The sequence below is a fragment of the Leopardus geoffroyi genome, chromosome A2 (genome assembly GCF_018350155.1).
Source record: "Leopardus geoffroyi isolate Oge1 chromosome A2, O.geoffroyi_Oge1_pat1.0, whole genome shotgun sequence".
Classification (NCBI taxonomy): Eukaryota; Metazoa; Chordata; class Mammalia; order Carnivora; family Felidae; genus Leopardus; species Leopardus geoffroyi.
The window spans coordinates 96,270,794-96,293,177 of record NC_059331.1 but is presented as its reverse complement, the minus strand read 5'-3'; the positions used below and the strand labels follow the sequence as shown (position 1 = coordinate 96,293,177).

The 22,384-nt window shown below is 37.6% G+C and overlaps 2 protein-coding genes across 5 annotated transcripts in view; both read left to right on the top strand.

Annotated features, from left to right (window-relative positions):
- Positions 1-4,116, top strand: part of FAM133B (family with sequence similarity 133 member B) — a 31,263-nt gene extending 27,147 nt beyond the window's left edge. For all 3 annotated transcript variants that reach the window (XM_045494771.1, XM_045494769.1, XM_045494772.1), the window contains exon 11: positions 1,627-4,116. In XM_045494771.1, the coding sequence (XP_045350727.1) occupies positions 1,627-1,713 (87 nt within the window). In that variant the 3' untranslated portion in view covers positions 1,714-4,116. The remainder of the gene's footprint in view (positions 1-1,626) is intronic.
- Positions 4,117-4,560: 444 nt separating this feature from the next.
- Positions 4,561-22,384, top strand: part of LOC123606423 (EF-hand calcium-binding domain-containing protein 1-like) — a 25,628-nt gene continuing 7,804 nt past the window's right edge. The window contains exons 1-4 of one of the 2 annotated variants that reach the window (XM_045494767.1): positions 4,561-5,404; positions 14,493-14,648; positions 14,945-15,049; positions 21,634-21,785. In XM_045494767.1, the coding sequence (XP_045350723.1) occupies positions 5,257-5,404; positions 14,493-14,648; positions 14,945-15,049; positions 21,634-21,785 (561 nt within the window). In that variant the 5' untranslated portion in view covers positions 4,561-5,256. The remainder of the gene's footprint in view (positions 5,405-14,492; positions 14,649-14,944; positions 15,050-21,633; positions 21,786-22,384) is intronic. The other variant, XM_045494768.1, reaches the window with a different exon arrangement.

The window sequence follows — 22,384 nt, the reverse complement described above, 5'->3', positions numbered from 1 at the left end:
TAGAGAGAGGTGAGGAATGGTGTTCGTATCACATTGGTAGTAGTGAGGATGGACTGGTGTGATGGATTTGAGTTATGTTTTTGGCTTAGATGGTAGGGCTTACTTGCTGCTTTGGATGTAGAGAGTGGAGTTAAGACAGAGTAGAGCCAACCGCAGCTTAGTTTCTTTGCCTTAATAGAGGTGCCATTTACTAAGATAGCTAAGAGAATTTGGAGAGAAAAAATAGCATTTTTATGGTAATTTTAGATACACTTGTTAGGTATCCAGGAAGAACTCACAGTCTTGAGTTCAGAGCAAGGACTAGATAGGAAGATTTGGTATGTAAGTACTATTTAAAGCATGGGAGACTGAGAGAGCATGTGGAAAAGGAAGGAGGTCCTGAAAGGTCAAGCAGAGGAGTAAGAACAAGGACGGGAGGTGAAAGGGTCTTTGCAGTAGAAGAAAGCAGCAGACTGAGGTGTTGTGGAAGCCACGAAGAAAAGTATTTTAAAAAGAGAGTAGTCAACCGTGCTTTTATGAAAAAGCAACGTAGACCCAAAACATTAAAGGTCCAAATACAGGGAATTTTGTAAAATTCCCTGTGCACTTGATCTTTTCGTGAAGAGAATGATGAAAGTTAGCTTAAAGCTGCTAAGTGGTAGAGACCTTAGAGAGGGGCAGGGGGATTGTGGAAAGTTCTTATTGATTCAGAAATGATAGGAAGCTTTGCTTTTGCTGTCTTTACACGTCTCCTTTCTTGCTTTTTTTTTTTCCTTTCTTGCTTTTTATTTTCTTTTGCAACAACTAGTCTCTCATTTGATACCACTTTCCTAAGTATCTGTTTCTAAGAGTTCTGCCTTCTCTTCTACATCAGAAATAGTCACAAGAGTCAGAGTTCAACAAAATCGTAGCTCTCTTTATCTAGTCATGAGTTGACTACTTTTTCTAGGCTTTAGTGGCATTTTTGCCTAAAAAGTAAGCATCTGAATGCATGGCTGGTTCTGCAGGTACAGCGTATGACTCTTGATCTTGGGGTTGTGAGTTGAAGCCCCATGCTGGGCATAGAGCTTACATAAAAGCTTTTTTAAAAAATTAAAGTTACTAAGCTAAGTAGACTTTTCAACTGTACATCAATATTTTGTACCAGTTAGTTGTTGTTAATTTAATAATTAAAATAGTTACCAGTGAAGACAGGACCTAATAATTATGTTCCTGTTTACCCAAAAAATACCAGATTCAATATATATATTTTCCAAAAATTGTCATTTATAAAAACAGTTGTGTTTTGCTGTGATATGAGGACTTCTTTGCAATAACTACAATTACTTCGCCTTTACAAATTATATAGTATGAGATACAGCAGTTGATATGATTATTCATAGAATTTATTTTCTGTAGAAAGTTTTATTTAGAAACTACATTAATGTGCTAATGACTTAAGAATTTTTCCATATCTTTTTGAAAACAAGCACTCTTAGTCCTCATGATATTAACTATTTAGACTTTTCCAAAAATGTTCCGAATAGTTTACTTGGTGGTGTGGATTGTTTGAAATAATTATGTAGTAGCTTAGAAGTACCATGGTAAAGTTGTTTTAGACTTGCATATTTTCCTGTAGAAATGTCTAACAGGGAACTCTCTTTACAGGAAAAAACAAAAAAGAAAAAGAAGCATAAGAAACACAGTAAGAAGAAGAAAAAGAAGGCTGCTAGTTCAAGTCCCGACTCGCCATAATATTAAGAAAAATCAGGATTCCTTTATAAAGAAAGTGCAATGTCTAAGGAAATCTCAACTGTGAAAATTATGACATAATTACTAAAATGCATGAATTTTCTTGTTTTTAGAATTATTACTGGACTATTCAGTAGCCACTTGGATGCCTCTGTGTGAAAGGGCCATAATTGTTGCCTGCTGCTTGAACATCAGTTTTTTCTCTTCCAGTGCTTAACAACTCTGGGAGATAATACATTGCAGTTGTGCTAGTGGTTAAGATATTTGGGGATAAAGTTAATATTTTTGACTTGAAGTATCTAATGATAAATCAACAGAAATCGAATCTGGATATATCATTAAGATGTAATTAGAAATGACCAGATGACTCGAGTTAACATTTTGGAAATAGGGATTACATTGATATTTCAAAATCCTTATTCTGTAGATAAGTGTATTTTAATTTTTTCCCCTTATATACTTTTATTTACCCGGGGAAGGAGCTTTTAGGGTTGGGGGGGGTGGTTTGCTATCTCTTTAGCTAGCAGAATAGCGTGCCTTTTATCCTCACACATCCTATTTTTGTGGACACAGTAGCCATGCTTCACGGGGAGGTCAGAGCTGGTACAGCAGTCTTGCCCTTAGACATCCTTGGACTCTTGTCATTTGCTGCTTTAAGTGAACCAGAGTAACAGCCTTTTGCAGCACGACAAAGCCCCCAAAAGCTCTGGGATTTACCTCCACTTCAATAATACTGAATGTTTTTTAGCATTAGAATGTGTTATAACATTTGAATTAATTTTGACTACACTTTGGCTTTGGAGAGGAATCATTTCCAATAGACACTGGTACTTTTTGAACTTGATAGCTAAAGATTCTAAAATGCATGTTTTATACTGTTAGTTTTAACCAGTCAGGAAAATTTTATGTAACCAGTGATAGTTATTTTATTTTTGTATGAATTTTGTTTAGGCTGCAGTGTTTAGCTTTTATTAACTCCTTATTCTTGCTATCTTAAATTCCATACTGTGTTTAATGGCATACTTGCCAAGATACTTAGCATGTAAAAAAAAAAAAGCAGACTTCTAATTTTTTTTTTTTTTTTCCAAACAGCTTCATATTGAAGCTGAGTCTTACCATAAACAAGTTGAGTGGCAGGCCTGGTATGCTGTGTCTTGTTACATAAAGCTATTGCCAGAATCTTAGTAAATATAACATTTTAGAAATTTGTCTTTGTATATTCATAACAAATTATGACAAGTTAAGTGAGAATTACATTATTGCTCTTCCTGTCATATTTTACTAAGATTTTGTGCCTCATATCTACTGCTGAATTGTTTACTAGTAACGTTAAAAGGAATTGATAAATCATTTTCACTTTACATTTTTATATAATCAGGTAACATGAAATATAATTTGATGTACAATTTTGCCTGTTTCAGAGGGTGTGCTAATTATAGTGGTATATGCACAAAACATTTTGGCATGACAAGAGGCTGAATAAATAGCTATTTTACTTAAAAATAGCTGTGTTCTTATCAGCTCCCTTTGAGTTGCAAATAAAGTTATAAAGATTAAGAAACACTACTAGGGGTTCAATGGTAGGTGGATAAGACATATCCCCAAATTTTTAGCTGTAAAAATTATTTATTTCTTGATAAACTTCCTTAAATTTTTATGCTTAAAGCTTCATACTCTTTCCTAATAAAAGATATGTAGGGGCACCTAGGTGGCTCAGTCAGTTAAGCATCCAACTCTTGGTTTCGGCTCAGGTCATGATCTTGAAATTGTGAGATTGAGACCCATGTTAGGCTCTGTGCTGACAGCGCAGAGCCTGCTTGGGATTCTCTCTCTCCCTTCTCTTTCTGCCCTCTCTCTCTCTCTCAAATAAATAAACTTAAAGAAATAAATAAAAGATATGTATATGCTCTTGAGTACACAGTAAGTTTTGAGGAACATTTTTTTATCTGAAAGGAAGTTTCTTAGAATCGTTCAAGAAAATGCTAAAAGATAAGTTTATCAGTTTATTTGGTGATCAGTTTTGGTATGAGCACACTGGTCCAGAATGTGATGATTATATCAAATTAGAAAGCAACGGTTATTAGACTGAGGAATAAGGTGACCTGGCAAAAAAACTGTTCTTTCCAGGCTGTGTTGACTGTCTGCAAAACACCTTTTTCATTGCTGCTGTGATGGTAGCCTTAATAGTCTTCTTTCTAATAAGCTATGGGAAGAAAATTTGATAGAGTAATGTTATGTGCAAGTCCCTAACATTTCTTACTTCTTCCTTCCACCAAACCGCCCTTTTTCTTGAATACTTTTATACCAGTTTTATAAACACAGGGCATGTTATCTGGATAATGATGCCAAGGTAACTGCAACAAAATTGATGAGTGTCTGAATTGAAAAATTGAATTTATACCAGTACTTCTCTGTCTGATTGTTTTGGATTCATTTGGTTGCCTTTAGTATATTTAGGTGTTTTATTTTAAATACCGTAAGATTGTTCTGAGTTGACTTTATCCAGAATATAGGTTCATATTCCTCCAGTCAAGGTGTGCTAAAAGTCCATTGCCTCATTTGCTTTCATTTCATAGAGAATAATAGACTGAGAACAGTTATTCTTCAGACTTAAGTGACAGGTTTCACACTTTTAAAACATTGCCAGTTTTCAACTTAATTCAGTGAACACAGTATTTCCTAAAGAAAAGTTTTGGGAGAGCTTTTGTGTTCCAGTTGTATTTGCATTATTTTACTTTTTTATAATTTGTTTTAATTTTTTTTTTGTAATCTCTATACCCAACATAGGGCTCAAACTCATGACCTCAAGATCAAGAATTGCACGCTCCTCCAGTCGAGCCAGCCAGGCGCCCTACATTTGCCTTATTTTAAAATTTACTTTATATTTTATTTAAAATTTGTAAGAATATTGTATTCTAAATTCTAAAATTCATTCTGGTACATTTTCTTGCCTTACTATAGTGAAAGCCAGTAAACAAGACTAGGAAATGTTTGTTCCCTGTATTATGATTTGACAGTAGAGTTAGAACAGTTGTTATTTTGGCCAGCTTTGGCATAGTCACACCATGCTTTCTTACCAGTCAGTCAGGTATAAGTTGGAGGGGTACTAGTGGGGTTTTACATTTTTCTAGGAGCTCCCAGATTGAAGTCTCTCTTACGAGAAGATGCTTAAAGTTTTTTAAAGGAGATTATGTAATCTTTGAAGGAGCTATTTATAGCCTAGAAAAATATGCCCACTTAAAAATAAGATCCTTATAATTTTATTTAGTTGTGTGTTCAGTTAGGAAGGAAACATTTTCAACCATACAGTTTGTGCTGAGGAAATATAAATGACAATAATATCAAGTACCACTTTAAGTGGTGTTTAGCCCTAAAGAAAAGGTAAATGTAGGAATTGCTGTAATATTTCAGATCACAATAACATTCATGGAATCATTGCATTTGTTTTGAGTGCTAACAACCGTTGTTGCATATTTTTGCAATCACTTGAGAACCTTCTGTGGTTGCTGGAATGTTGCCGCTGTCACATTCTGTTGGTATAGAGTAATGAACTATGGAATCAGTGACAATCCAAGACATGTAGGCTTGGAACTAGGCTATCTGAGAACTCTACAGTGTGTTGAAGCAACACTTGACATGGACCAGAAGACTCTGAAGAAACTGGTGGAATCCATTAGTAATACTGTCAAGAACTGTGAGTACTAACCAGACATCCAGCACTGCCTGAACATCTTTATTCAATCAAATAGAAACATTGATAGATACATTGGACATTAACAGGTTCTTTGTAACACCCAAAATAGAGTTCCTCTAATTTCTGTCTAATGTTTTGGCCATTTAAAAAAATAGATTACAAGTGAATTTACAAGATCCCTGCACTACACTGAGAATATTTTAATCAGGTTCCTAAAATATATTTGTGTATGTGGAAAGAAGAATTTGAGAACTTATGTGACATATGTACTAAAGGATTATCTGCCAACCAAGAACTCGTTCTGTTAACAGTCTGAAATTTAATAAGAGATCTCAAACTCTAAAGGTTTACCTAGACCAATTCCCTGAGTTCTCTGGCACAAAACCCATAGAGGCAGAGGATTGATAGAGCTATAGAAGATATTTTAGTTGGTGAAGAAATAAGCATGGTACTTTGCACATAGCAAATGTTTATTAAAATTAATGTAACAGATTGGGGGAGGGGGGAATCCTTGCCCTGACAGACCTTAAAAAGTAATCTTATGTATCTTGTCTCATGGGCATGACAACAAGCAGTCCTGACTGAGATCCATTTGACAATGTCTTTAGACTTTGAGGAAATGACTTTTATTTCAGACACTAGTACAGCCTCGTTGGGCACTTCCATTTTTCCTTGTGTGGTCTCAGTAGGTCTCAGTAGTACCACCCTAAGAATCTCGTTGGTAGACTTAATTCAGTTTTCTCTCATTCCAGTTATATTTTAAATGATCCTCAAGCACTTCTAGGGCCTGTTTTTGCAATCTTGCTGTTCTTCAACTCTTAAAATCCATCTAGCAGATTTAACCAAAGTTGAATGTAATATCTACTGTTATTCGCCGTGTTCTTTTTCTTTTATTTTTTGGAGATTGGTTTGCTTTCTTTTTAATTTTTTAAACATTTTTAATGTTTATTTTTAAAGATTTATTTATTTTTATGTTTTATTATTTTTGAGAGAGAGAGGGAGACATAGACTCCAAAGCAGGCTCCAGGTTCTGAGCTGTCAGCACAGAGCCCGACACAGGGCTTAAGCCACCCAGGTGCCCCTTTAATGTTTATTTTTGAGAGAGAGTGTGAGTGGGGGGAGGGCAGAGAGAAAGGGAGAGACAGAATCTGAAGCAGGCACCAGGCTCCCAGCTGTTAGCATAGAGCCTGACATGGGGCTCGAACCCATGAACTGTGAGATCATGACCTGAGCTGTAGTTGGACCCTTAACCAACTGAACCGCCCAGGTGCCTCTGTTTTTTTTTTTGTTTGTTTTTTAATTTTTTTTTACATTTATTTATTTTTGAGAAACAGACAAAGTGTGAGCAGGGGAGGGGCAGATAGAGAAGGAGACACAGAATCTGAAGTAGGCTCCAGGCTCTGAGCAAGCAGTCACCACATAGCCTGATGCGGGGCTCGACCCCACAAACTGAGATCATGACCTGAGCTGAAGTCGGACGCTCAACCGACTGAGCCACTCAGGTGCCCCTATTTTCAATTTTAAGTTTATTTTGAGAGAGAGACAGCCGAGTGGGAGAGAGGAGAAAGAGAGAATCCCAACCAGGCCCCGTGCTGCCAGCACAGAACCCAATGCGGGGCTTGAACCCACGAAGCTGTGAGCTCATGACCTGAGCCAAAACCTGGAGTTGGACACTTAACCGACTGAGCCACTCAGGTGCCCCTATTTGCTGTTTTCTTAACCTGAGTTTTAAACATTCAAAAGGAAATTTTGCATACTTTAAAAATCTAACTCCTCTCCCCATCCAAATGAAACTACTTTTAGCCTGCTACCCAAATGTGTGTTTAATACCATAATTTGTTATTTGAAAACAATTCTCTGAAAGTATAGGTAATATAAGTAAAGAATATGTAATACTAGATCAGGCCCGCTTCCCATACAGTCTCCTACAAAGAAGGTACTGAACAGTATCTTTCAAAAGAGGAATGAGTTGCATTCCTTTTGCAGAATTTTGACACTAAATTAGGATCAAAAGTTCAGTGTAACCAGATTACTATTTTATACTGAGATTATTAACAACTCATGTTTATTAAGCTCTTCATTGGGGAAATGGTATGCTTAATGGTTTATCTTCATCTTCAAGTCTCAGGAAAAAAAACCCAATGAGGTAGGTGAAATTTTCCACATTTTCAGATGAGGAAACCAAGTCTCAGATTGTCTAAAATGACAGCTTTTCTGGTGGAGGCAGAGCTAGAACCCAGGTAAGTCTGATGCCAGAACCTGCATTTCATCTTCATTTCTCGATGCAACTAATAAGCATTCTAGACTTCTCACGGCCATTCTGTATAGTACTCTCCCATAGTGAATGCAAAATAAAAATTGTTGAATTCAGCTCAGTTCTTGGGTCCTTGAGTTGAAAAACCAGACTGGCCTCTCATGACTGGAACTTGGGTGTTTTTTTGTTGTTTTGAGATTTTGTTTGTAGTTTGTACACCCAACTTGGGGCTCAAACTCACAACCCTGAGATCAAGAGTTATATGTTCTACTGACTCAGCCAGCCAGCCAGGTGCACCTAGAATTTGCTTCTCAATGGGTAGGACTGGGGAGAGCTAACAAATAGTACCACCTTGGCCTTCCCTTCTCAGGAAGAGATTGTCTTGGGGTGGCTGCATGGCTCAGTTGGTGGAATATGTGACTTGATCTCAGGGTCATGAGTTCGAGCCCCACACTGGGGGTAGAGTTTACTTAAAAAGACAAAAGGGATCGTCTTACTATTTCTCTTGGTGTACATAGATAGTTTTAGTTGTCATGTGCCAGAAAGTTGAGATGGCTTTTCTTGGGCTTTGCTTTAAAGTTTCTTAAGAGGGAGGCTACATAATTTACTAGGCCTACATGTGCCACATGGCTTCTTGAGTCCAAACTACTAGATTGCGTGACTCTGATCCTCCACTATTTCCAGTGACCTCACGAAGAAAATTCATTACCTTACCAAACAGCTGTTGATTTTTTTTCATACAGCTCTAGAATATAAAACATTGTAGAGCTGTATTAACCAGTATAGTAACCACTAGCAATGTGTGGCTATTTATTTACTTAAAATTTTTTTTAAGTAACCTCTACACCTAAAGTGGGGCTTGAACTCGTGACCCTGAGATGAAGAGTTGTCCCATGGTCTACCAACTGAGCCAGCCAAGCGCCCCATTTTTTAAATATGTGTGTGGCTATTTAAATGTAAATTAAAATTAAGTGGAGTTTTTTAAATCTTTAGTGGCAGTGGCAGATCATTACCTCAGGGCATAGTAAATGGCTTCATGTGTGTGCAACCTATGCATTGTCATGGGGCCCCACGCTTAGTTTAATGTTCCACGAACACTTAATGTTTTCAATGAGGGACCCATGTTTTCTTTGCATTGGGCCCGCAAGTTCTGTAGTTGATCTTGGCTGTATACCTCTTATTCCTAGTATGGTAGGAGTATCTCCAGCATCAGAATCACCTAAAGATGCTTACTGAAAATGTAGATTCCTGGATACCACCCTAGGCACATTTAAATATCTCTGCGAGTGGAGCCAATCATCCAGATTGTTCACTCCATTTATTCTTGGACACACTGAAGTGTAGGGTTTCCTGATGAATCCCTAGTCTCTCCCAGGTGAAATTTCAGTTCTATCAACCTAATTGCAATCACAGCTTGATTAATAGTGAGTTAGGAATTGACCCAGTCTTTTTCACACATATTGTTCAGCCATAATTTTTACACATACAGACTAAGAAATTTTTTTAAAGCTCAGTGAACAATTTTAAAACTTTCTAATAATTTCATGTTGTTTGATTCAAGTGATTATTTTGGCATCTAGAGCTTACTTTGGATCCTGTCTCCTCCAGTATATTCCTTTACCTCATTTGTGTACAACGAGTTATCATTTACTTAGCAAACATTTATGTGAGAGCCTACCATTGTGCTTGGCACTACTGGATACTGAGTAGATAATTGACATAAGAGTAAGATTTTTGTTATATGCCTTCCTAAAATGCAAATATTTTGTGGGTTTTTTTAATATGTATTTATTTATTGGGGCGCCTGGGTGGCTCAGTCAGTAAGCATCCGACTTCAGCTCAGGTCATGATCTCACTGTTCGTGAGTTTGAGCCCCACCTCGGGCTCTGTGCCGACAGCTCAGAGCCTGGAGCCCCCTTCAGATTCCGTGTCTCCCTCTCTCTCTGCTCCTCCCCCACTCACACTCTGTCTCTCTCTCTCAAAAATAAACGAACATTTAAAAAAATTTTTTTTAAATTTATTTTGAAAGAGAATGGGGGAGGGACAGACAGAATCCCAAGCAGGCTCTGTACAGAGCCCAACAGGAGGCATGATCTCACAAATCGTGACATCATGACCTGAGCTGAAATTAAGAGTCTTGTGCTTAACCAACTGAGCCACCCAGGTTCCCCTAAAATCCAAATCCTTTGTGAACTGCATTTCTCTGATCTACTCCTACTAGAAGGAGGAAATAAGTTAAATCTAGTATGATTAGCCCTTATGAACTCATGAGCCCTGAGTGTTCGTGAGGTAAAAAATACAATTGATCATCTCTTCTGGGACTTAGCCCAGGACCACCTATAGACCCAGTGGTCCAATATTTGGCTTTCACTTCATTTGTCACACATAACATGGTCCAATATGTATGCATATATAGGTAAGTATACATACATATTTTCCAGTTTTGTCTGCTGAGAGGGCTTAGAAATATTCCACTGTACCCATCCCAGCTCCTGGTTATGTATTGGGCCTAGAAATATTCATCTCCCAGTAGTAATAAGCACACCCAGTGCATAATCCTTGGTGTCTAAATACCAGTCTCCAATAAAAACAACCAGGATTCCTTGAAGAAATAGCCACACAGCGTGTAAAGGAAAACCTATGCTATGCCTTGTTTCTCTTTTACTGACACTACTCTGCTACACTTCTTGACACTTCCAGTCTCCAACTGTGTGGTTTTTTCAAGCAAGCAATTTTCTGTGACATCAGCCGGGTACCCTACAATTTCTCAGTTCTGACACTACCTGAGATGGCATCAGATCCTGTACGTTGAGTTCAGTGCCACAAGACTGTCTCCCACTTCAGATGCCCATCACAAGTCCAGGTTGTTACCTGCATTTCAGACTAACTGGCTATAAATTGGAGGCTCAATTAATTTGCTAGAGCAGCTCATAGAACTGAGGAAAATTGTTTACTTAATAGATTACTGATTTATTATAGAAGGATACAGTTTTTAAAATACAAGGATACAATCAGGAGCAGACAGCAGAGATGCACAGGGCAAGGTATGTAGGAAGGGGCATGGAGCTTCCATTCCCTTTCCCAGGACCTTCATATGTTCACCATCCCAGAAGCTCCCTGAACACTTTGGGGGTCTTCTTGGAGTTCTCATCACATAGGCACCATAGGTCATTAACTCAATATCCAGCCCCTCTGCACAATGGGGGATACAGCTGAAAGTTCCAAGCTTTTAATCATGGACTTTTAATCAAGTCTTTTTGGTGACTAGCTCCCAGCCAGGAGCCACCAGTAGTCGCCTCCTTAGAACAAAAGATTCCTATCACCCCTGGTGTTCTAAGGGATTTAGGAGCTTTGTGTTGGGGGCCAGGGTCAATGACAAAATTGAACAAAAGATACTCATGCTGCTCACATCATTCAGGAAATCCCAAGAGCTTTGGGAGCTATGTGCCAGGAACCAGGGACAGAGATATATATAATTTCCTGTTACCTCACACAGGGAAAATATAAGATTGGCCTGGCAAGTAGTGCCAGAAAGCAAAGAAGTGAAAAAGCCAATGGGGTTGCGTGATGTGAAACATACAAGAGCCAACTTGAAAGCTCCCAAGGGCCAAAACTGGAACAATTTGAGTAAGATGACAGGATTGTTATAAAACAAGTGTATGTGACCCCCCCGCCCCCTTGCACACACCCTGACATAAATAATTGAGTAAATAGGGGAAAAAAGACCTCTTGCTTTCATGAAAATTCCAAGTAATAGTATAGATACTCCTTCCCAAGAAGTGGAATTACATTTTCCCTAAAAGATTGGCTTCCAAAGAATAGATTGTGGAAAGGATAAATAGCAACTACAGTGGAGAACCCTGTAGACTAGCGTAATCAAGTGATCAAAGTTCTCAGCAGTTAACCTTGTATGTGTCCCCCGACATGTGAGAAGAACAGCAATTTATCTCTAGAATTCACCCCCCAAACCCCTAACCACAGCTTATTATGCAAAAAAAAAAAAATTAGACAAACCCAAATTGAGGAATATTATGCAAAATGAAAAGTCAAGGTTGGGCCCTCTGGGTGGCTCAGGTTAAGCATCCAGCTCTTGATTTCAGCTCTGGTCATAATGTCACGGTTTGTGGGATTGAGCCCTTGTCCATGCTCAGCATGGAGTCTGCTTGGGATTCTTTGTTCCTCCACTGCTCATACCCTCTCAAAATAAATTAAAACTTAAAAAAAAAAAAAAGTCATGAAAGACTAAAAACTAACATAAATTGGAGGAGACATGCCAGCCAAATGTATCCTGGCTTGGATTCTGGAATCAAAAAAGCATTAGTGGAAAAGTGGTAAGATCTGTATGTTAATAATGTGCCGATGTTAGTGTATTCATTTTGATAATTGTACCACGGTTCTGTAAAGTTTTAACGGAGAAACAGTGAAGATTGGGAACTCTATCATCATTGCTTCTCTTGTGTAAATCTAAAGTTATCCCAAAATAAAGTTAAATAACATGAGCCAGTGCCTAGCACCTCACAATTCTCATTACCCAAGATCTCTCAAATATCATTTACAATGGTTCCTGGACCGCATGAGTAAGGTCTTTAGCTGTAATGAAATGTGAGCTTACATGGATAAAACTCAGAAAAAAATTACTACCTGCTGAAGATTGTGCCTAAAATCCTTGATAGCTGTGTTGGATGACTTGTTAATATTTGGCTCAGAGCAGCATCTGACTCTTAAAACCTCCCTTTCCTCAAGGAGGAAACTATTGTTGATGCTAACGTTTGCACTCCCGATAATTCTCCATCAGATTTAAGCAGGATGACTTTCAGGCAAACATTAACATACTCTACACTTCATACAGCACATCCACACCTGAGCTTCCTCTTTCTCTGTATTTTTTATGAGAAAAAATTCTTTCCAAGTTTTTGTCCTCAGAGCAGCTGCAACCCCTTCTGTGACCTAGCCTTGAAAAGTTCACACTGCCTCATTTCCACTGAGCTCTACTGGTTGAAATGTCAGAAAATGCCTTCCCTGTTTCAAGTGAAGGAGACAGATCCCATCTCAGAGGAGTATCAAAGTCTTTGTAGAAAGAGCATATGGGATGGCATAGACTGTTAAAATTGTTTTGGGGAAGACACAACCTTGTCACATGTGGACTCATCATTCATAATGTGGTTTTGAGAATCTACTGCCAAAGTGACCCTCCTTAAGTGCAAATATGATGTTAACTTGCCAGCCAAAATTTTTCAGAAACTCCCCATTGTAAAGTCTAGTCTGCCATGTGGCCATACCAACCATCTGCAGCTAGCTCTCAGAACATACCTTCAAGCTGCCTCCTCTGGCAAGCGACCCCTCCTCCTTGGGACCTTTGTTAATTTCCTGCTACCTCCCCAGTTGATTATTCCTTCCTTTGGGTCACTGCCAAACACCATCAATCATAGTGCTTGCACTTTTTTTTTTTTTTCTTATCTCTTAGCCAAAGTGTAACAACTTTGTGGGCAGAAACCCTGGTGTATTCACTGCCTGGTTCACAGGAGGCCTTCAGTATAAATTCTTATTGGATGGGTAAAAATGAGCTTTTTGTCATATTTCTGAGCTTATAGTTACACTGTGTAGCCTGCTAAATCGAATCCCTTAATTCTCAGTCCTGATCAATGCATTAAAATCACCCTGCACTTCTTTAAAAATACCCTTTCCTAAGTCTGGACTGAAATCCAAGTGTGTGAATAATTGAACATTTCTGTTTGAAAATTAGTCACCAAGTCCCACTGATTTTCTGCAACATCTCAAGCTCCCTCCCACTTTTTCAACCCTCAGGGCCTAGAAGAGTCAACTGAGGTCTTGTTTTTTAAAAGCTAATTCCTGGGTCTGATGTTAGTGATTCTGACTTGGTAAGTCAAGTAAGGCTTGGGAATCTGCTTTTGAACAAACAAAGGAGAGGCTGTGGATTTCTCTCATTCAAATGGTCCTGGACGGTCCATTAGAAACACTGCTCCAGTAAAATGTAGTTGATCCTTGAACAAAGTGTAGGATATAAGCACCAACCCCTGCAATACAGTTGAAAATTCATATATAACTTTTGACTCCCCAAAAGCTTACCTACCAATAGCCTACTGCTGACCTTACTGATAACATAAACAATCAACCTATTTTGTATGTTTTATATATTATATACTGTATTCTTAAAGTAAGCTAAAACTTTTAAGAAAATCATAAGCAAAATACATTTACAGTACTGCGCTATATTTATTTTTTATTGCATTTAAGTAGACCCACAGTTCAAACCTATGTGGTTCAAAAGTCAACTGTAAATGTTAATTTTCTGACTAGGCATTCAAGGCCCTCTGCCATCAGCCCGTCCTCTTCAATCTTGTTTTTTCACTTCTTCCTAACTTGCTGTGCTCCCAATAAAGCATGTTCAACTTCAACCACAATTCTACTTCTTTCCTTTACCCATATTATCTCTCCCTGGAATTCTCCATTTTACCACCCCCAACACATTCCTTCCTGTATAAATACAATGTATCCTTCCAAGTCTCTGTTCAAAGTCTACTCCCATGAAAATGACCTAACTCCTCTTTCCCACACTGATTTCTCTTTCTTCACATGTCTGTAGTAGTGAGCATTATGTTACATAATTTTTCATTTACATAGCGTCTTACTAGTCTTCTGGTGACAACCACCTTAATTGCATAAGCCCTTAAGTAACAAGTGATGTCATTCTTTTTTTAATCACTTAGAGCATCTAGCATCATAGGAAAAAAATAGCTGCTTAGTAAAATATTTTTAATTGGAGTACTCATTGAGTAAGTGTAAGTTGTACTTATTTGTATTTTTATTTTACAGTCAAAAAAAGTGAAGTAGAATGTCTCATAAGACTTTTTCACAGCTTTGTGGAAAGAGCTAATGTAAGACTTAATAACCTTGGACTAGATCGTAATGCTTTTCGAGCGATCCTGCACAGCGTATTTGGAATGACTGACGATATGCTAATGAACAGGGGTAAGAGGCTTAAGTAATGGAAATGGGCCAAGCTGAGATGGCGATGTATATGGTGTTCATAATTAATATGTGGCAAACATTTTTGTGATGACAAACTATATATATATATATATATACACACACACACACACACACACACACACATATATACACACACACACATACATTTCCAATAATTTTGACTCTTAAAGATGGCCTAAACCTTTTTTTCCTCTCAATTTGGGAAGAAGGTTTATATATTTGAATTATAAAATAGCTTTAAATTACAATATACTTCTGTGGTCTTTTTCTTTCAGTATTTTTTGTGTTTGACAAAGACCACGATAACTGCATAAATGTGAAAGAGTGGGTTAAAGGATTATCAGTGTTTCTTCGAGGGACTTTTGAAGAAAAGCTGAAGTGTAAGATTTCTATATGTGATTACTGACTTAGTAATATACAGTGTCAATTTTGTATTTAGTGAATGCTTAAACAATTTTTAAAAATATAAAATCAGTGTTCTCTATAGCAACCTTTCAAAAATAGTTCATGATAGCTTTAAAAAAAATCAAAACAAATGAAATGGGTGGTCTTTTTCTTGGGAGAGTCCCTCCTTTAGACCTACACTTCCTTCACTGGTTCTGTAATGCCTAAATGTCACCAGGATGGGTCTTTGGGTCAAGTCCCAGGCGAAGACGAGCAAGTCAATGTCAGGGCTTGTGCCAACTCCGGGTTTCCCAGGCTGGCTCTGGGCTCAGCAGGAAATGCGCCTTGATATCGGGCAGTGCATAAGTCACAGTGAAGACATTCCTCATCTCTTGAACAAAGAAAATAAATGTGAGGGATTGACACAAAACAAAATGAAATACATATTAACCACCAATATTCTAGTGTTAGAATTTGTGTAGATCAGTGAAGAGAGGAAAAGAGATTGAGGACAGAGAATGCCCACAGGGAGAATGGTTACAGAGAGAATTTCCTACAGGAAAGATATGTTAGTAATTCCAAAGACAAAAATCTTCCCATTCACAATTTTGCCTAGAAGTGAATAGCTCTGGCCTCACCTCGCCTATACCATTGTTGTGATGTGTATTTTCTATGTTTTATACCTCTGGGTCCAGGTTTTGGGGTGAGGAACCCAGGAAAGAGAATAGGAACAATTTCTTTAAGTTTATTTATTTAGAGAGAGAGAAAGAGAGAGTGCAGGGGGAGCAGAGAGAAAGGGAGAGAGAGAATCCCAAGCAGTCTCCGCACTGTCAGCACAGAGCCCAACATGGGGCCTGAACACACAAACCATCAGATCATGACCTGAGCCGAAACCAAGAGTTGGATGCTCAACCAAGTGAGCCACCCAGGCGCCCCAAGAATAGGAACAATTTTAAATGACAGTTTTCTAGGGAACAATTGCTTAAAGTGTCAAATTGCTTAGGAAAAGACTGCAGAATTCTGAGTAAGTAAACAAATCTTTATCCCTTGTTCTTCCACTTAAATTTGGATTTGGAATGTTGAAAAGAAGATCCCTAAAGTTAAACACATTTTACTTATTTATTTTTAAAAATTTTAGGTATGTATTTACTTTTGAGAGACAGAGTGTGAGCGGAAGAGGGGCAGAGAGAGAGGGAGACACAGAATCTGAAGCAGGCTCCAGGCTCTGAGCTGTCAGCACAGATCCCTATATGGGGCTTGAAACCACGAATCATTGACATTATGACCTGTGCCAAAGTCAGAGGCTTAACCGACTGAGCCACACAGGTGCCTCTTAAACACACATTTTAAAAAATGATAGCAACATTAAAAAAAATCACCAACTTTCTTTGACATTTACAATTTTTTGTTTTGTGTTTTTTCTTTTAATTTTTTTTTTTGAGGTAAAATTGACATTATGTGGGGTTTTTTTTCCTTAACTTTTCTCCAGTTTAATTTTTCACAGGATAACATTGAAATATAGTTGCTACTTAAGGTTGTTGCAGCACTCATACAGAAGTCTCACCAAGAAGTGAAAAGCTAAGTTTTCATGGATGTAAATTCTTATGGTAATACTAATACATGGTGAAAATGGCTGTGACACTGAATACAGCTGTATGTGATTGAATACCATCATGCTGTCAATGAATTTTCCTCCTCTAATCCTACTTCCTAAAACTGTTTCATATATATTTCAAGATATGTTAATTTGGGAAAAATGCCACTTCTCATAGGGTTGAGCTGCATGTGATGAGGAAATGGTGGGGTTCTGAGTGAACAGTCAAGCAAGAATTCTTGAGACACCTCTGGTGCAAGAAGGTGGTTTTATTAAAGCAGGGGACAGGACCTGTGGGGAGAAAGAGCTGCACTGGGGTTGTGACAGTGGCTGATTATATACTTTCAAGTTTGGAGGGGGGTAGGGATAGCATAAGGTTTCCAGACCCTTGAGGGGCTGTTAGGAAAAAGTCATTTACTACTGTCTAATAAAACCTTAGTCATCTGACCCTTCAGATGTATACCAGTGGGTCATATGCCCAGTGTTTACTAACATACAATTTGGCGGGGGGTGGGGGTAGAGAAAAAGGAACTGGTTACCAAAGAAATTTTTATTTATTAAAGGAGACTACTGGAGGTTGGGTTGATGTTAAGACTGCCTTTTGCCCATAGCAAAGTATCGACATAGAGACAGTTGAGTTCCTAAAGGAAAGTCACTCTGCCTATCTCAAGGACTTGTCCATGCACTACGAGTTGTCAGGAAATTTAATTTTTTTTTTTTTTTTGCCTTTGTTCCCCACATCACATGTATGCTATGGATTGAAGAAACTCAACAAAAAGACACAGCTAATCTGATACTCTGGAATTTTATATTGATTCTATTGCTTTTGCTAAAACATTTAACTAGATTGCGAACTCCAGAAGAGCTCCTTCATTACTGTATTCTCAGGACCTGAGTAAGGTCATCTGTGGCATGAATGAATGTATAGAAGTCACAGAAGTCCCTCTTCAGGGAGAGAGTGGTCATTTTGGGTAGTGCAGATGGGCAGACTTCCAAGGAGATGATGGACTCACTACACAGATATACTGAAAAATGTTCTTTGCCAGTGATATGCTGAAGTTTGTACTTAGTTTTTGTACTCTATGTAAGAGAATAATAATGAGATATACACACACGTATGTGTACACATGTGTATATATGTATTGCATGACCAAAGGTTTAAAAAAAATATTTACTTCTAGGGGTACCTGGCTGGCTCAGTCAGTAGAGCACGCGATTTTTGATCTCTGGGTTGTGAGTTCTAGCCCCATGTTGGGTATAGAGTTTACTTAAAAAGAAATTATTGGGGCACCTGGCTGGCTCATTTGGTTAAGTGTCTGACTCTTGGTTTCAGCTCAGGTCATTACCTCACAGTTCACAGGTTTGAGCCCCGCATCGGGCTCCTCACTGACAGTGTGGAACCTGCTTGGGATTGTCTCTCTCTCCCTCTCTCTGCCCCTCCCTAGCTCTCTCTCAAAATAAATAAACTTTTTTTTTTTTAAAAAAAAGCAAATTTAAAAGTAAAAAGAGATCTCTTTTATTGCAGCTTCATCACATTTTTTTTTTTTGAAGTCTATACAGTTATTGTCTTTTATTTGTGTCATTCTACAGGAGATGCTCAGTTCTGGGTCACATAATACATATAAACCAATAACCATAATATAACATGATTACTTCAAAATCTATGTATTTTCAAAATACTATATGGGAGTGATGAGAAAGTGCTTTCTAGTGGATCTGGTGGATCAGAAGACACTTCCACAGAATAACTAGCATTTCAGTTAATTCTTGTAAATCTTGAGCAGAAAGAAACTAGAAGGAAGAGCAGGCTAACCAACAGGAATGAACATGTGGAGTTGGTAGAACTGATGTTGAGACATGTAGTATTAAGGTCAACTGAATGTGTATTATTAAGGTTGAATCGTCTACTGAGCAACATTCCTCTCCCCAACATTCCCTAAGAGGACAGCTGTGAATCAACTATAATAAATAATGAAATATTGGATGGAGGCAGGAGAGTTTCCTAGATTGTTGAAGTTACCTAGGAAATAACAGTGAGGACAGAGAAGAGGAAAAGGACTATTAATATCTACAAATTGGAATTGATGGTTATCTCTGAACACAGAAGGTATTGTTTGTTTATAAATAGTTTCAAGTACCTAAATTAACGTCATTGATTTCAAAGTATTCCAACTTTATTATTTTTTTAAGTTTATTTATTTTGAGAGAGAGAGAGAGAGCATGAGCAGGGGAGGGGCAGAGAGAGAAGGAGAGAGAGAATCCCAGGAAGGCTTCCCACTGTCAGAACAGAGTCTGACGTGGGGCTCGATCCCACAAACTGGGAGATCACAACCTGAGCTGAAATCCAGAGTCAGACTCTTAACCCACTTAGCCACCCAAGTGCCCCTAAAGTATTCCAACTTAAAAAAAAAAAAAGGCAGGGGGCGGTCCTTGAGTGGCTTAGTCGGTTAAGAGACTGGCTCTTGATTTCAGCTCAGGTTATGATCTCACAGTTGGTGAGACTGAGCCCCACATAGGGCTCTGCTGTTAGCGCACTTGGGAGTCTCTCTCTTCCCCCAATTGTGTTCTAACTCTCTCTCAAAATAAATACATGAACAACAACAAAAAGTATTACAGAAACAAGAAGTTCCCAACGTAGATAACATAGTATATTAAAACATAGTTCATAAATGCCAAGACAGAAAGAAAAATCTTAGGTACGTAAATTTCTAATGAGCCACTTTTTTTTTTTTTTTTTTTTTTAGTGTTTATTTATTTTGAGAGAGACAGCATGGAAGTATGGAGGGGCAGTGAGAGGGAGAGAGAATCCCCAGCAGGCTCCATGTTGACAGTGCAGAACCCAACACGGGGCTCGAACCCACAAACCACAAATCATCCTGAGCATAAACCAAGACTCAGACACTCAGTCAACTGAGCCACCCAGGCACCCCTTTAAGGAGCTGCTTTTTAAATTAAGGCTACAATGTAAAGTACCTATAAGACTGATTCTCCAATGTGGATTGAAGACTGGTTTCAACTGGCTACATCGGTTTTACCTTGGGAACGTTTTAAAATAGCATTCTCTGAGCTACTAGCACCAAGGAATCCATACTCTTATTTTGTGCTATATCAGGAAAAGTTCTGTTTATTTGTGTGTTTTTTTAAAAATGTTTATTTATTTTTGAGAGAGTGTGCAAGTCATGAACATTGAGATCATGACCTGAGCCAAACTCGGAAGCTTAACTGACTGAGCCACCCAGGCATCCCCACTTATTTGTTTTTTTAATTATGAAGATTTAGTATCAAATCTGTTCCTTACAAAGATCACTTGATATCTAATCTGTAACTGTTTCCTCTCCCATCTGGGTACAGGTGAACAGGAATCTGCATCTTTATCAACTACTTTTTTTCCCCCAAATTCTTTTATTTTTCTAGTTTTATTGAGAAATAATTGACATATATCACTTTATAAATTTAAGGCATACAGATCAGTTCTACATATACTACAAAATGATTACAATAGGTTCAGCTAACATCCATCTTCTTATATAGATACAATAAGAAGAAAAGTATAAAGGAAAAAAAAATACTTCTCCTTGTGATGAGAACTCTTAGAATTCACTCTCTTAACAACTTTTCTATATATCATACATCAGTGTTAGTTATGGTCTTCATGTTGTATGTTACTTTCCTAGTACATATTTATCTCATAACTGGAAGTTTGTGCCTTTTAGCCATCTTCCTCTAGTTCCCCCTCCCTCCAACTGCCCATCTTTGATCACCACAAGTCTGATCTCTTTTTCTATGAGTCTGTTGTTATTGTCAGGTTTCTTGTTTGTTTTGTTTTGTTTTTGTTTTGGGGATTCCACATATAAGGGAGGTCATAGAGTATTTGTCACTCCCTGTCTCAATTATTTTCCTTAGCATAATGCCTTCAAGTTTCACCTACGTTATTGCAAATGATAGCATTTTTTCATTTTTTATGGCTGAGTAATATTCTTATATTTATTCATCCATTGATAGAAACTTAGATTGTTTCCAAACCTTGGCTATTGTACATAATGCTGCTATGAACATGGAGGTGCAGATATCTTTTTGAGTTAGTGTTTTCATTACCTTTGGATACATTCCCACACATAGAATTGCTGGGTTATATGGAAGTTCTATTTTTAATATTTTGAGGATCCTCCATACTATGTTCCATAGTGGCTCTACCAATTTATAATCATAACAACGGCAAATAAGTGTTCCCTTTTCTACACATCCACACCAGCATTTGTTATCTTATTTTTGGCATTTTTTGTTTATTTGTTTGTTTTAATGATAGCCATTCTTGCAGGCATGCGGTGATATCTCATTGTGGTTTTAATTTGCATTTCCCTAATGACTAGTTATGTTGAGCATCTTTTCCTATAGCTGTTGGCTTTTCATTTATCTTCTTTGGAGAAATGTCTATTCAGGTCCTTTGCCTATTTTTAATTTTTTTTCTTTTTTGCTATTGAGTTGTAGGAGTTCCTTATATATTTTGGATATTAACACCTTATCTGATATTGTTTGCAAATATTGTTTTCCCATTTCACAGGTTGTCTTTTCATTTTGATGATGGTTTCTTTTACTATGCAGAAGCTTTTTAGTTTGATGTGGCCCCACTTGTGTTTTTATTTTGTTGCTTGTGCTTTTGGTGTCATAGCCGTGAAATCATCACCAAGACCCATGTCAAGGAACTTGTTCCTATGATTTCTTCTAACAGTTTCATGGTTTCAGGTTTCATAACATTTTTAAACTCTCAATTTCAAATTCCACATTCCAAGGAGTATTTAATCTTGTGCCAATAAGTATAAAAGGTGCTTTATTTTAAAATTCATCTGTCATACAGACCAATAATTGTAGGTTGTATAAATTGTTTTTATCTTTTTAAAAACTATATACTAAAATAACTTAAGGAGAAGACTAGTGATATTTTAACTGTTCTTATCCAAGTCTTTACATTTCCTGTGCTTTGGACAGTCTGTTTTGAAGTTTACTATTTGAATGGTGATGGTTACATTTCTCGAGAAGAGATATTTGACATGTTAAAGAACAGTCTACACCAACAGTCATCTGAAGAAGAGAATGATGAAGGAATAAAAGAGTTGGTAGATATAACACTGAAAAAAATGGTAAGAATGAAAACCTATAAGCAGATATTGGGGAAAGCTAAAGACAAAGAAATTATTTATTTCCCTATATAATGAAAGTAACCTTTATGAGGACAGGAGATTTTGTTCTCTGCTCTATCCATTGCCTACAACAGTGCCTGGATGATAGTGGGTGCTCAATAAATACTTATGGAATGGCTGGGTGATTAAATGAATCACTACACAAAATATGAACTGTATTATTTTAAAATATTTTACTCAATGTGGGGGTTGGGAGGGAGTGGTGCAGCAGATTCAGTTTGTGTAAAACTGGATGCCACTCTAGTCTGTCTGCATGACCTTAGCCCTCCAATCCATCTAAACATTCGTTATAACAAAATAACATAATAATTAAAATAGCTGTCTCTTATAAAGTACTTAACTATATGCCAAGGGCCTTCATAGAACTTTAATTATAGGAACTCATTTTACCCTCAAAACAACCCTATGCAGTAGAAATTACTATCTCTATTTTACAGATGAGAAAACAGAAATACTAATAGTTTTACCCAAAATCATGATAGAAAATGGGGTGCATGGGGCGCCTGGGTGGCGCAGTCGGTTAAGCGTCCGACTTCAGC